General features: G+C 42.5%; 2 protein-coding genes across 3 annotated transcripts in view; one reads left to right on the top strand and one right to left on the bottom strand.

Annotated features, from left to right (window-relative positions):
• Nucleotides 1–12,184, bottom strand: part of Glud1 (glutamate dehydrogenase 1) — a 37,334-nt gene extending 25,150 nt beyond the window's left edge. The window contains exon 1 of the mRNA XM_021635989.2: nt 11,542–12,184. Coding sequence (XP_021491664.1) covers nt 11,542–11,986 — 445 coding nt within the window. The 5' untranslated portion in view covers nt 11,987–12,184. The remainder of the gene's footprint in view (nt 1–11,541) is intronic.
• Nucleotides 12,185–12,362: 178 nt separating this feature from the next.
• Shld2 (shieldin complex subunit 2) overlaps nt 12,363–15,799 on the top strand; it is an 83,670-nt gene continuing 80,233 nt past the window's right edge. The window contains exons 1-2 of one of the 2 annotated variants that reach the window (XM_021635982.2): nt 12,363–12,669; nt 13,727–13,780. The gene's annotated coding sequence lies outside the window, so the exon portion shown is untranslated. The remainder of the gene's footprint in view (nt 12,670–13,726; nt 13,781–15,799) is intronic. The other variant, XM_021635979.2, reaches the window with a different exon arrangement.

The following is a 15,799-nucleotide window of genomic DNA, read 5'->3' as shown; positions in this document are numbered from 1 at the left end:
ACTAATCTTGGAAATTCTTAACCACATTTGAATAGACGTTTAAGATATTTTGAGAACAGGACTACAAAAATGAAGATACACTGTGTTAAATGAACCAATTCAGTACACTGAGAAACTAGCACAACTAGAGGATATAAAGAGCACACTATAATTCTATAAACAGAGGAAGTATATGTATTTTTTTATCATGAAGTATCAGAGTGCTATCTGGCATTACTGTGTGTGCTGGGGTCAGCAATGTTAGGTTTAGTAGATTAGCACTAAGAGGAATGGGTGGATGCAGAGGATTTTAACAAAAAACAGCAGTCCCATGGCCTCCTGACATAGAACGGCCAACGGGTGGATTACAGAACTGTGGACCACAGACTGGATGGCATCAGGAGGGGCCTCTAATCTAGGACCATGTTCTGCTTCGCTGACAAAATAATAATGAATGCTCTAGTCCAGAGTAACTACAAATACCACCATGATGATGTTCATCTATATTAATTCTGGAAAACTAGCAGAAGGGCCAGTCTTAGTCAAGGCTCCACTGCTGTGATAAAACACCATCACCCTACCAGGGAACTCCTACAGCTGATAAACACCTTCAGCAAAGTGGCAGGAGACAAAATTAACTCAGAAAAAAAAAATGTAGCCCTCCTGTATACAGAAGACAAATGGGCTGAGAAAGCAATTAGGGAAACAACACCCTTCACAATAGCCACAAAGGACATAAAATACCTTGGTGTAATTCTAACCATGCAAGTCAAAGACTTGTATGAAAAAAACCTCAAGTCTCTGAAGAAAGAAATAGAAGAAGATATCAGAAGATGGAAAGATTTCCCATGCTCATGGCTTGGCAGGATTAACATAGTAAAAATGGCCATCCTGCCAAAAGCAAACTACAGATTCAATGTAATTCATATCAAATTATCAACACAATTTTTACAGACCTTGAAAGAAAAATTCTCAACTTCATATGGAGTAACAAACCCAGAATAGCTAAAACAATCCTATACAATAAAAGGTATCTCTCTGGAGGTATCTCCATTCCTGATCTCAAGCTGTACTGTAGAGAAACAGTAATAAAACCTGCATGGTACTGGCATAGAAACAGACTGGTGGATCAATGGAATCAAATAGAAGACCCAGAAATAAACCCATGTACTTTAAGGACACCTGATTTTTGACAAAGATGCCAAAACCATACAATGGAAAACAGCATCTTCAACAAATGGTGCTGGTCTAACTGGATGTCTACATGTAGAAAAATGTAAATGGATCCACACTTATCACCCTGCACAAAACTAAAGTCTAAGTGGATCAAAGACCTCAACATAAAACCAGACACACTAAACCTGTTAGAAGAAGTGGGGAAGAGCCTTGAATTCATTGGCACAGGAGACAACTTCCTGAACAGAACGGCAACAGCACAGGCTCTAAGATCAACAATCAATAAATAGGACCTCATGAAACGGAAAAGCTTCTGTAAAGCAAAGGACACTGTCATCAGAACAAAACGACAGCCTACAGACTGGGAAAGGATCTTCATCAACTCTATATCTGACAGAGGGCTAATATCCAGAATATGTCAAGAACTCAAGAAATTAAACAGCAAAAAATCAAGTAATTCAATTTAAAAATGAGGTACAAAGTTAACAGAGAGATATTCGTCAATAAAGGAATATCGAATGGCAAAGAAACACTTAAAAGAAATGTTCAATATCGTTAGTCATCAGGGAAATGCAAATCAAAACGACCCTGAGATTTCACCTTACACCTACCAGAATGGCTAAGATAAAAAAATTAAGTGACAACACATGCTAGAGAGGATGTTGAGAAAGGGGAACCCTCCTCCATTGCTGGTGGGAATGTAAACTTGTACAACCACTTTGGAAATCAATCTGACACTTTCTCAGGCAATTAGGAATAGTGCTACCTCAAAATCCAGCTATAACACTCCTAGGCATATATCCAAAAGATGCTCAAGTATACAGCAAGAACATTTGCTCAATCATGTTCATAGCAGCTTTACTCGTAATAGCCAGAATCTGGAAACAACCCAGATGTCCTTCAATTGAGGAATGGATATAGAACTTGTGGTACATTTACATTTACACAATGGAATACTACTCAGCAATTACAAACAAGGAAATCATGAAATTTGCAGGCAAATGGTGGGAACTAGAAAAGGCCATCCTGAGTGAGGTATCCTGGAAGCAGAAAGACACACATGGTATATACTCACTTATAAGTGGATATTAGACATGTAATATAGGATAAACATACTAAAATCTGTACACCTAAAGAAGCTAAGGAAGAAGGAAGACCCTGGGTAAGATGATCAATCCTCATTCAGAAAGGCAAAGGGGATGGACATTGGAAGAGGGAGAAAACAGGGAACAGGAGAGAAGCCTACTACAGAGGGTCTCTGAAAGACTCTATCCAGCAGGGTATCAAAGCAGATGCTGAGACTCAGACAAACTTTGGGCAGAGAGCAGGGAACCTTATGAAAGAAGGGGGAGATAGAAAGACCTGGAGGGGACAGGAGCTCCACAAGGAGAGCAACAGAACCAAAATATCTGGGCCCAGGGGTCTTTTCTGAGACTGATACTCCAACCATGGACCATTCATAGAGATAACCTAGAACCCCTACATGGATGTAGCCCATGGCAGCTCAGTCTCCAAGTGGGTTCCTTAGTAAGGGGAAGAGGTACTCTCTCTGACATGAACTCAGTGGCTGGCTTTTTTATCACCTCCCCATGATGGGGCAGCCTTACCAGGCCACAGAGGAAGACTATGCAGCCACTCCTGATGAGACCTGATATGCTAGGGTCAGATGGAAAGGGAGGAGGACCTCCCCTACCAGTGGACTAGGGAGGGGCATGGGAGGAGAAGAGGGAGGGAGGGTGGGATTGGCAATGGATGAGGGAGGGGAGAAAGAACAGGGCTACAGCTGGGATACAAAGTGAATAAATTTAAAACAAACAAACAAACCATCACCTAAGAATTTAGGGAGGAAAGAGTTTATTTCAGATTGCACTTCCTCAATGCTGTTTATCATCAAAGGAAACCAGGGCAGGAACTCAAACAGGGAAGAAACCTGGGGTTAGGAGCTGATTTAGAGGCCATGGGGGAGAGCTGCTTACTGGCTTGCTCAGTAGCCTTTCTTACAGTTCTGAGAGCAGGGAGGACCACCAGCCCAGGAATGACACTGCCCACAGTGGGTGTGCCCTCCCACATCAATTGGTAATCAAGAAAGTGCACTACAGGCTTGTCTGCAGGCCAACTGGATGGGGACATTTTCTCAGATGAGGTTCACTTCTCCAGAATTACTCTAGCTCATGTCAAGTTAGCCTGAAACTAGCCGGCACAGGCAGATACAGAAGGAAAAGCTTACTACCACAGGAAACTTTGAAATTAGACAGTTTATTCTTTAAAAGTTAACAGTAACTTTGACTTCTGCATTTAATACTAATGGAATGGAAGATATATGCAAATTACACACGGTACAGAACACTGGTACAAAACTTTTACTAATTAAAAACACATTTTGAAGCCAGGGGCTCTGGAGCATGCCTGTAACCCCAGCATTCGGGGAGCAGAGGCAGGCAGATCACTGTGAGAATAAATCCAGGACAGCCAAGGCTACACAGAGAAAACCTGTCTCAAAAAACAAAACAAACAACAACCACCTCCCCCCACCAAAACAGCCACATTTTGATTATTTCAGGAGTATGGGTGTTTTGCCTATGTATATGTCTGCGGGTCATGGGCATGCCCGGTGCCTGTAGAGTGTAGAAGAGTGTGTCATATCTGAACTGGCACCATAGGTGGTTCTGAGCTCCCGTGTGGGTGGTGGGAATTGAACCTGGGTCCTCTACAAGAGAACCCAGTACTCTCAACTTGAGTCTTCTTCCAGCCCCATGGCTTGCATTTTAACTACCACACTATTCTCAGCATGTTTAGTAATCTAGTGACTGATGGACTCTGGTCCAGGCAAGCCTCAGCTGCCTGTGTGCTGGAGTGCAGTCATGCAACTTCATACTGAGCTGTCACCCAACTTTATAGCAACAAACCTGTTGGAGATGGAAGTGTGATTAACTCACTCTTAGAAGGAATGTGTAAAAGCACAAATCAGCTGGAGCAGATAGGACAGGCAAGTCAATACCCAGGAAACTGAGGCAGAAGGACCAGTCCAAGTCCAATGCCAGGCTGGACAACACAGTAACATCTACTTATAGAGAACACATCCTCAAATAACAAAAAACAGGGCCAGAAAGATGATTCAGCAGGTAAAGGTATTTGTAGCCAAAAGCTCCATCCCTGCGATCCACATGGTAGAAATGGAGGACCAGATTCTTGGAAACTGTCCTCTGACTTCCATGCACATACCCTAACCCCCACAAACTAAGTAAATGTAAAACAAAATAATCACCACAAAAAATAAAAACAAAACTAAAGCAAACCAAATCTTCCAACCCATGAAAACTAGCTGGGATTGCCATAGTGACAGAGAAAAACAAACAACCACTCATAACTTTAAAAAAAAAAAATGACTAAGTGAAAACCACAAATGACAGCTTGACATTTTTTTTTCCTTTTTCTAGTTGAATCAAAACCAAACATACACTCACATAACTTCTTGGCTACCACCCTTTTATATGATGAATCAGTAACTAAACATTCATGGAATGAATTCAAATGTTTTAAAAAATTACTTGAACTGGGATCTCCTTAATGGGGCATGGTTCATCCACCAGAAATTCAAATGCCAGCTGTATTCTGAACTATTTAATAAACAGGAGTTCTAGACTGCGAATGTAGATCAGGGGTAGAGTGCTCGTGCAAGACTCTGAGCTTCATTACAGAAAGAAAAAGAGAAAAGAAGAGAGAAGAGGAAGAAAAACCAATGAAATTACTTAACAGTGCCGGGAGCTGTTTTTTTGTTTTTTTTTCCCCCAAGCAGGATTTCTCTGTGTAGCCTTGGATGTTCTGGACTTGCTTTGTAAACCAGGTTGGCCTTGAACTCACAGAGATCCACCTGCCTCTGCCTCCCTGAATGCTGGGATTACAGGTATGCGTCAAAATCTTTTTTTTATTTTTAATTACAGTTTAAATCACTTGATTAGCTCTTGATCAGCCTTCTCCTTTGGGAGCGGGCATTCTCAGTGACTTAAATCTGTATCCTTGGAATGGGGAAATACTTATTTACATCTTCCCAAGTAATCTTTCTGCATCATAACTATAAACAATGTAGCTGTCTTTGTGCTTGCCTTATTGCCCAAGCAGATGGGAGAGTATCCATTAAAAAGGGAATCTTGCTAATTTTTAAATTAAAAAAAATATTACATTGTTTTTCTTCTGATAGCCACACTTCCATCTCCAACAGGTTTGATGCTAATCAGGTTGACAGCTAGGTATGATGGTGCATCACTGTAATCCCAGCACATAGGCAAATGAGGCAACCTGGGCTACATAGTTAAAATGATACATCTGACCTCCAGATTCAGTAACACTCAACAAAAGGCAACAGTTTATCCTAACTTGTTATGAAGAGGTTTAAAGGTCTGAACCACTAAAAGCTCAGCTGTGTAGTTTCAATGGGTCTTCAGGGAGTAAAAGCAGTTACTATTGAGGAAAGAGATGCAACTGACCACAAAAACAATTGCCAAGAAGGGACAATACAGTATGCAAGGGCAGTCAAGCAATATATGCCTGAGCTTTATACATCATTTTATATAATCAACTTTAAAAATGTAAAAACCTTTTTTGCATGTGCCACAGCAAGCGTGTGGAGATCAGAGGACCATGTGGATCCTAGGGATGGAAAGGTCATCAGGCTTGGTAGCAAACACATTTACCTGATGAATTTTGCTAACCCCTATTCTCTTTACTGGGGTATGTCCTAAAACCTCTAGTGAATTATTGAAAGTATGCATGACGATATAGTAAATATTATGTATCTTCTGCCAATATACACATATCTATCTAAACTATTACTTTTCAATTAAGATAGCACTTCGCTATTATTTTTCAAACGTAAATTTTAGTATGGGTTTTCGTCTGCTTACATGCCTGTGCACTGAGTGCATATGTGCTGCCCATGGAGGCCAGAGAGGGCACCGGATCACCTGGAACTGGAGTTGCAGGCGGTTTTGAGCGGCTATGCACTGAGAATGGAACCAGGGTCCTCTAAAAGAGCAGGTGCCCTTAATGGTGCAGACAACTCTAGAACCTCTATTTTACTTTTATTTTTTTAAGAGTCTGTGGCTCTGCTGCCTCATCTGGCCTTTGCCTTCCTCTTGCCTCAGCCTAATCGGTGGGATTATAGGTATGAGCTACCATACTTGGCAAAGAAAGCACTTTATGGCTGTTCTTTGGCATATTTAAATTGCTAGCACCATCACAAAGCATAGGCAATATGGATTAATTAAGACAAAGGCATGGCTTAACAGAGTAAGTTATCAGTGGGGACCACTGTTGCTCTATTTTGTCCCTAGCATCATTATTTTTTTCAACCAATCTCTTAGACTAAAAACTTTGTGATTATTTTTGATCCTTCCCATCTTCATCCCCATATACACTCTCTGAGGAACACCATGTTCCTTCAAAATATTTTAGTTTACTTCATTTCCTTTTCATACTATCATTACCTATTACCTTCATTCTTAGTGTTGATGCTACCTGGTTTTCTGTAATCCACTAGGTTTACCATTACCCTCTAAATAAGATAAAAAAGGAAAACATTCTATCACTTGACATCAAATGTATGGACTTTTGAGTTCTCTGCCAATACAAAGTAGGCATTCCTTATTTAATTCACACCTAAGGTTAACAATCCAAAGCTTAGACCTTACAGGTTAAATAAAGGCTCAATAATCTCACAAGATCACTCTTCTTTAGATACTAGCTACGGGAATTAAGTTTGGCCCCTCCTTAGGTTCAGTAATATGCTACCATGCCTCACAGAACTCATATACTTTACATAAAACTAAGGAGTTTCCTTCTCAAGGATTGAGGGGCACATCATCCTCCAGGCACAGACATATTTACCATCCCGAAAGCTCTCTGAACCTCCCATTATCATATCACCTTTTTTCTTTTTGCGGACAGGGGATCACAGGGTAGCTCTGGCCGGCCTGGAAATCTCTAAAGACCAGCCAAGCCTTAAACTAAGAGTTCTTCCTGCTTCTGTCCTCAGTATCTGCAACATTATTGGATAAAAACTGATTTTTACCAGGAATTTAAATTATTACAGTGGTAGATCCAATTTCTTCCCCCTGTAGGCCAAAAGCTCACTTTTTAAGTTCTTCTATGTAAACATTAATCATTATCCATTTTTCTGAAGCTATGTTTATCAGTGCTTTGTTTCCAATCATGAACTGCCCGTTTTTACCCAGTGCACGCTGTATGAGTGACCTCGGACTAGGTAAGTGGACCTGCATATGTAAAGAATGGGAGAAAAAAAATCGGTAGCATATACTACCTCAGGTTTCAGAGCTCTTCATCTGTTAGCATGTCAGACCTGGAGATACATGGCTTTATGAAGTGACATGTCTGTATAAAGGCAAACAATTCTGTATTTAACTAAAAAGTATTCAAAATACTACCTCTTAGCTAGTGCTAAAGAACACATAAATTATTTGGCTTATAAAACAGGTTAACTTGTATATTTTGTAGAGACAGCGGCAGATAAAGCCATGCTTTCAAAATATTAGAAGGTTATACAAGATACACATGTACTGATCACCATCTATATTTAAATGACTTGAGGAAGTTCTAACGTAGGAGAAAGAACCATTGTTGGGAAAACTGACTTAATGTAGGAGCAAGACATTGAGGGCCAAATCAGAAGACCAAGAAAAAACCAAGAAAAGTGACTCCCATAGTTAGTTAATTGCTAAGCCCCCCTTTTTAAATTTTATTTTTATTTTAACCTTTCACTTTATGTGTATGAATGTTTTGCCTGCATGTATGAATGTGCACCACATGATACCTGGAGGTCAGAAGAGGCACCAGATCCACTGGAGTTACGGATGACTGTGAGTCACCAGTGCTGGGAACCAAACTAGGTCCTCTGCAAGAGCAGCAAGTACTTTAACCCAATTGGCGGTCTCTCTAGCCCCTAAACTGATTTTTAACAACTTTATGCTAAAATGTTAATAGTACAATCTGCTGTAAAAGTTGTTTCTCTTTCAGAATGTGAAGCTTCAGGAGAGGTGCAAATGGTGCGGAGGGCAGTCACCCACCTAAAAAGATATATCTACCCTAGCAAACAACTGGACGACAGACGATGACCCCGAACACCCTTATTCCAACAGCAACAATCTATAATGTTTTAAAGCATATCAGAACCTTTGAACAAGTTTTCTTAAATCAATTACTTATTACAATATCTATCTTTTATTAAAAAACAGATTTTTTTTTTTGAGATAGGATCTATCTATGTAGTTCAGGCTGGCCCTGAACTTTAGCTCTTTCTTCGTCTCCTTCATGCTCGCAGGGAATTAGAGAATTATAGGTGAATATTGCCTTACCTGCCTTGAATCCAGGCCTTGAGTATGTTAGACAAGTCCTCTGTAAATCCTTACCAGAAGCCAATATAGTAGCCTCAGTTAAATATGATTTGGAAGAAGAAAATCACAAACCAGGCTTATTAAATATTTACTTGGAATAAATACTCACCAGCACTCTCAGGTTTTTACATTAAACTATCTCTTTTCATTACACCTTAACTACTGCTTCAATAGAGGATTTGTTATTGTTTTTTGAGACGGCATCTTACTGAGTAGCTTAGGCTGGACTTTACCTCACAACCCTCCAGGCTCATCCCTCAAAGCTAGGACTGTAGCGAGTAGTCATCAGCCCTGGTTCAACCCTGAAGACTTTATTTTAGGAAACTCAGGTGTAAGGTTGCTATGGAGGAAAGATTAGATAGAGAAAGCTGAAGGCTGGGAAAAGGATGTCAAGAACAGATGCAATTTTCTTAATAAACACTGGGAGATCTGAGCATGAGGGCACAGGCCTGTATTTGCAGCAAGCTGGAGACTGAGGCAGGGGGATCAAAAACAAAACCCCCAAAACACTATTAGAAAGAAATCAGTTTACTGGGGGTGTGTGTGTGTGTGAAGCATGAACATGTTTAAGAGGGCGGGCAGTGGCTGAACACCCCTTTAATCCCAGCACTCAGGAAGTAAGCAGAGGCCGGCAGATCTCTGAGTTGGTGACCAGCCTGGTCTGCAGAGTGAATTCCAGGACAGCCAAGGGTACAAAGAGAAACCCCCACAAAACCGTTTTTCATTTGAGATAGGGTCTCCGATATTGTTTAGACTCATCAAACTCCTGGGTTCAAATGATTACCATGCCTCAGTCTCCTGAGTAGCTGGGAAAATTGATGCATACTAAAAAGTTTTTTTTTTTTCTTTTTGGAAAGTTTCTTAGATATTAAGAAAGCTTTAGATGTTTTGGTGGGGAAAATCCCCACTGAAAATAAGTTCCTTATATATATTTTTTTTTTGCAAGATTATCAAGATTATTAATGCTTTGCAAATAAAGGATGGGAATCCACAGCACTCAGATTTTGCTAGTCATCTAATATACTGTTATACTTTCTTAAGGACTCTCTTGGCTGTACAGTCTTTCCCAGTTCATAAAGTTTTTCTGATCCTGTAAGATGTTAACTAAATTTAACACTGTACTTCATAAAGACTTTTTTTTTCTTGCTGTACCATCACGTAATGCTGTTACTGTAGTTTCTCTGTTTATGTTCTGGGACTTAACAGCTCCTTCCAATCAACCACATTGTTCACTCTACTGAGTAAGTGCTATGGTTACTGCGATCTGATAAGGCTGATGATCTGTTGCCAGGTTCAATATTTTGGTATTAAAGCTTCTGTGACAAGAGCATTTAAAATGACAAAGTCGAATTGCTTTAATGACTGTGGGGCTAGCTATGACAAGAGAGAAAACAAAAACAAACAAACAAAAAACCACCCACCAAATCACAGGATGCTGAAGAACTATCCTAAGAGACTGGAAAAATGTTGCATGCCCTCTGTGAAGACAAGGACAGTTTAGCATTTGCAATACAATGCCTCTTGCTTCAACATCCTTGTTTGCTCTCTAGGGGAGTAGACTTTGTGTTCCTGGCTTGGGGAGTGAGGGAGTGGTAGGAAGAAGAAAGGTGAAGTAGGAGAACGACTACTCCTTTTATATAATTTTGGAGCTGCATAGGAAATTATGGGTCAAAGTGGTTCCAATTGCTTCTAGCAGAGGGAACTACAGAGCTATGGGACAATTAGGCTCTAAAGGTAAATCCTAGAAGAGGGTGGACTCAATGCAAATTTGGTAAATCATTAAACCCTTAGCCACAACCTTTGTTCTACCACTGGGAACACCATCATAGGTTCAGTTTTTCCAGCGTAGAATATTTCTACGGTTTACCCTTTTAAGCAAGCTGGTACTGAACAAAGATCTAGTCCAGTAGCTCCCAATACGTGGGTCACACCACGACCACTGCAGGGGTGGGGTGGCATATCCGATATCCTGAATATCAGACATTTACATCATGACCCGTAACAGTGGCAAAATTACAGTTATGAAGACGCAGTGAAATGAACCACCGTTCTCGTCCATCCTTCTCTGTGCTCACTTGCCATTTCGACCTCCATCAAGACTCCTACTCAATATAGTAAGTTTAAGCAATAGAAATATGGTGATTTCCCTTTTAAGCTTAGGTCACCTTTTAAAAGCAACTTTAAAGCTATATTGTGAAATGTATTGGGGAGAAAATGAAAAAACGCCATTTACTTGCCTAAACAATCTGTAAGCCAAATCTACACACATGCAAACATTTAAACCGCTGGTTACCTTGGCGACTACCAAATTTAACTGACTCAACTCTACAGACTCTACCTTTTGCCGAGGCTCAAATCTGGTACTAGCCAGGACAAGAACACACCCCCAGGGCTATTTCATTCTATTGGCTGGCAGGCGGTTCTGTAGTATACACCCTTTCGATTTAATGTCAGGACGCCCTGTTTGTCAGAGACACTACCCCACTTGATTTTTCTTTCTTTCTTTCTTTCTTTCTTTCTTTCTTTCTTTCTTTCTTTCTTTCTTGAGAGGGGGCAAAACACAAAAAGTCATCACTGTAAAATTACGCTAATTTAGAAGATTAGTAAGCTACATTGGTCAAACTTTCTAGACTCCAACTCCAGAACGAAAGCCATTTTCTGTTCTTCTATCACCTGCTACTTGGTGTTAAGGGCTCAAGATCTGTGACAGGCACCGAGGCCAAGAGGAAAACGGTGCAGTGTCCTCAGTGCAGACAGCATCAACACATGCAGAGGCTTGCCCCGGGGGAAAAAAAAGAGGCTGGCATATAACAGGATAGTTTTAGAGCGGAAAAAAAGAATCAGTATCCTCCAAGGCAGCCACACCCGAGGCGGGGAGCCGGGAAGGGGCCCGGCCTGCGGAACTGGGCTGGGCCGAGTAGCGGCTCAGGCTAGGGGAGGCTCCCGGGGAGGGAGGCGGCAGGGGCTGGGGGGCGCTCACCTCCCTTGCAGGGCGTGCGGTGCTGGCTGTGCTGGGCCCGGTAGCCCTCGATGACCTCCCAGGAGCCGTCGTCACGCCGGATGGGGAAGGAGAGGCTCAACACATGGTTGCAGGGCTTGATGATCCGCAGGATGCCGCGCACCCGGTTCCGCTTCTGCTCCTCGCTCTCCCGGGTCTTCAGGTCTTCCACCAGCTTGTCCTCCACGATGCTGGCGCCGCGGTCGAAGAAGCCCTCCACCATCTTGAAGAAGTTGGGGTCGTCTTCGCGGTCGGCGGCCGCTTCGCTGTAGAGGCGCCGGCCGAGCGGCGCGAGCCCGGGCTGCGGGGCAGCGGAGGGCTGTCCGCGGGCCCAGCCCAGCAGCGCGGCCGAGTCTGCGGCCGCAGAGCCCAGGGCAGCGGGGCCGGCGCGGGACAGCAGCAGGGCTTCGCCCAGGCGGCGGTACATGGCGGCGGGCTGAGGGAGAGGACGGCAGGACCCGAGAAGACCAGAGCTCGCAGGCCAGGACCGCGGGAGGAAGGGTTGGGCGCGAGCTGCCCTTTTAAGCCGCAGCTTCCTGCTTGCCCCGCTGTCCCCTCCCCTGCGCGGCCCGTCCCTCACCGGGAGGACGGACTTGGGCGGCCGCGCGCCGCCCAGGGCGCTGGGCCTCGCCTCCGCCGCGGCCTGCGGGCAGCGGCGCGGGCGGCTGCGGCGTCGGGGGCGCGCAGGCGCGGACGGGCTGGCGCGCCCGCTCGCCGGGGCGGGGCCGGCGGGGCCGGGCTCCGCAGAGCCGTCCCGGGTGCGCGCGTCCCGGAAGGTCGGTGCTCCGGGGTGCGCGCCGAGGCCTAGGAGGCGGGAGCGGGCTGCAGGGAGGCCTTGCGGGCTGGCGAGCGGCCCGGGCCGCGTGAGTCACCAGGCCTCCCCTTTCCGCCCTGGGCCGGAACGGTGTGCGGGCGCGCTGTGCGGGCGGCGGGACATCGGGGCTGAGCAGCGGCCGCCTAGGCGCTGAGGATGTTTGGACTCCTCCCGAACCGAGGTGGTGAGGAACTGGAAAGCCAAAAGCCTTAGGACATGTGGGAATCCTGGCCCCCACCGGCCTTTACTTTGCACAAGGTTTTAATTGTTCTGCTCAACTATCCAGCGATTTTGAGGTAAAATAGTTATGCAAAAAGCATTGTTGTCTCTCTCGAGTGCCCCCCCCCCTTTTTTTTTAAAGTCAGAATCTCACTCTGTAGCCCAGGCTTGCCTGGAACTCAAGGTAATCTGCCTGCTTCAGCCCTCCAAGTGCTAGGATTACAGGCATGAGTCACCACACCCGCACATTGTCGTAACTCTACAATTGGCCTGGTGTGTCCCTCTTTTTCCGAATCATGTCCTAAAGTAAGATAAGGAAACTAGAAATACGATAACGTCCCCAGGAATCTCTCTCTCTCTAATATATATATTATGTATATATTACATAAATATAGAAGTTATGTAGTTAACTTCTGAGACTGGCTTTATGGATCAGGCTGGCCTTGAACAGCTCAGACATGTTCTGCCGCTGCCTCCCGTGAGTGCTCAGATTAAAGGAATGTTCCATGGGGCTATATATGTGTGTATTCGTATATATATGTGTATATAATTTATATATGTATGTTCACAAATATATTTTACATATATATGCTTTAAATGGCCCAGGATCCGATTTCTAAGTTACAAATTTCACAAAGTAGTAGGCTTTGGTGCTGCTTACCGGGAACCTCAGAACCTGAGAGGTGGGGCCAGGAGGATTGAGTTTAAGGCCAGCCAGGGCTACATGAGACACCCTTTTTTTCTTTAAAACAAACAAAAACGAAGCTATAAGAGAATTTAGTTTTACAAACACACACACACAGAAAAGGTCTTGAAAAGGTCCAATAGCATCCTTTAAGGCAGGCTACCAAATGGTGCATTATTAGTGAAATCACCCCAGAGCACACTGGCAGTTTGGTAAAGCAAGTGTTGTACTTTACATCATTCATCTATTATGTGACTTTAGTCATCTACTAAACAAGGACGAGAAATTCTTAGTTCTTACAGTGTTTTGTAAACGTGAGGTGACAACCTAGACCAGTTATGTTGCATTCTTTTACTTCAGTGTGCTCTGAAGCACCAGTGCAGCTCGTGTCTAACCTTACTTTCTGAGAAAGTGATAACCATTAATTATACTTATGTTGTGTTTTTTAGGAAAAAGGTTCTCTGGCCTGCGCTGTGACTTTGGCTTGATGTGAAAAGATTAAGGTACCAAATTTCCTTTTCACTTGATAATATCTCACTGTATGATTTTACATTCTAAGAAACAACACATGCCACCCAGAACCTGAAATTTCAGAAGAATAAAACCCTCAAGGTTTTCTTTACTTATCTAAAACATGTATGTATATTTGTTCCATGTAGCCTTAAACTTGACTGCTTTGTAAAATCTATGAATTATTTCCAAACTACAGTTTAATTATTCATAGTCATTTCCATTTCAAAAAGAGACCAAAATTTAACTTGAAAAGAATTGAGTCTTTGATGGCATTGAACAAAGACAAATTGGTTTTTTGCCTTTGAGGTTGATAGACTTTTCCTTGCTATTTTATAGTCTTGTTCTGATCCAGTGTTCTTTTATACTTTCAAGTACTTGAAAAAAAGATTAGAAGAATGTTAGAATTTAGATATAGCATATAAATGTATGAGCAAAAAGCATTTGAAGATTTTTTTCAAACTCTTTGAAAGGGTTGTATACATTTTCTTTTCTTTTTTCTTTTTTGGTTTCTCAAGACAGGGTTTCTCTATGTAACCTTGGCTGTTCATGACTAGCTTTGTAGACCAGACAGACTGGCCTTGAACTCACAGTGATCTGCCTGCCTCTGCTTCCCTCAGTGCTGGAATTAAAGACATGTGCTACCACACCCAGCTACATTTCTATTCTTTACATTTGTTTCAGTGGAATCATTCAGTATATGATCTTTAATGGCTATCTTGTTTCACATGACATGTTTTAAAAGTATATCAATGTAGCATGCATCACTAGTTCATTGCCTGATTGTATTCCTCGATTTTTCTTTTATGATTTATCACTAAGCTATACCCACAATGTCACTTTATTTCTTTTCCCCTTTTGAGACAAGTTTGTGTGTGTGTGTCCTGCAACTAGTTCTGTAGACAAGGCTGTCCTTGAACTCACAGAGATTCACCTGCTCTGCTGGATTAAAAGCCTGCTCCACTACTGCCTGACAACTGTCATTATTTATTTATTTATTTATTTATTTTATTTTCTTTTGAGACAGGGTTTCTCTTTGTAGCCCTGGCTGTCCTGAACTTACTTTGTAGATCAGGCTGGCTTCAAACTCATAGAGATCCACCTACCTTATTCCCTGAGTGCTGGGATTATAGGTGTGTGCTACTACTGCTCAGCAACTGTCCTATTTTTGAAATTCTTTGGTCACTTATAGACCTTTGGCTTATTTTGAACAATTAGGAATAGTGTTATGAACATTCTTATACACGTTTTTGTGCAATGTACAGATATTTTTCCATTCTCTTCTTTGTTTACTTGGGAAGGTAATTGGGCTGTGTGTTAAGTTTGTGTTTACCTTTTGGAGAAACTGTCAAATTGTGTTCTATATTGTCTACACTGTTGTAATTCCCATTGTCCTTGAAAATGGGTTCCAGTTTCTCTCCTCACCAGTGTGTCTCTGTCTTCTTGATTATAGCATCTAGTGGGTGTTAAGTGGAATCATTTACCTATCCTTGAGTCTAAACGTCTAATAATGTTGAGCTTGAGCATCTTGCTGTGTTCTTACTGAACATTGCTTTGTGGACATGTGCGTTCATATCCTTCGCTCATTTTTAAAGTTTGATTATTTGTCTTTCATTATTTTCACCTTCTACGCACTTCGTACATAGGATCTTTCTATGTAGCCCTGGCTGTCCTGTAGCTTGCTATGTATACCAGGATAGCCTTGAACCTTCAGAGGTCTACCTGTCTTTGAAAGGTATACACCTCATACCTGGCTTCTTTCTTTCTCTCTTTTTTTTTTTTTTTCTTTTTTTGAGACAAAGTCTTATTTCATAGCTTAGGTTTAGCCAGTAACTTACTGTGTAGCCCAGTCTACAGCAGTCTTCCTACCTCAGCCTCTTAAGTACTAAGCATATAGGCATGGGCCTTGATGCCTGGATTGTACTTTTATTTGTTTATTTTTTGAGATAGGGTCTCAGGTAGCATAGTCTGGCCACAGACTGACCTTTTAGCTGTGGATGACCTTGTACTCC

This window comes from Meriones unguiculatus, chromosome 9 (genome assembly GCF_030254825.1).
Source record: "Meriones unguiculatus strain TT.TT164.6M chromosome 9, Bangor_MerUng_6.1, whole genome shotgun sequence".
Lineage (NCBI taxonomy): Eukaryota > Metazoa > Chordata > Mammalia > Rodentia > Muridae > Meriones > Meriones unguiculatus.
The sequence above is the reverse complement of the archived record's forward strand: the minus strand, read 5'-3'. Positions and strand labels throughout refer to the sequence as shown.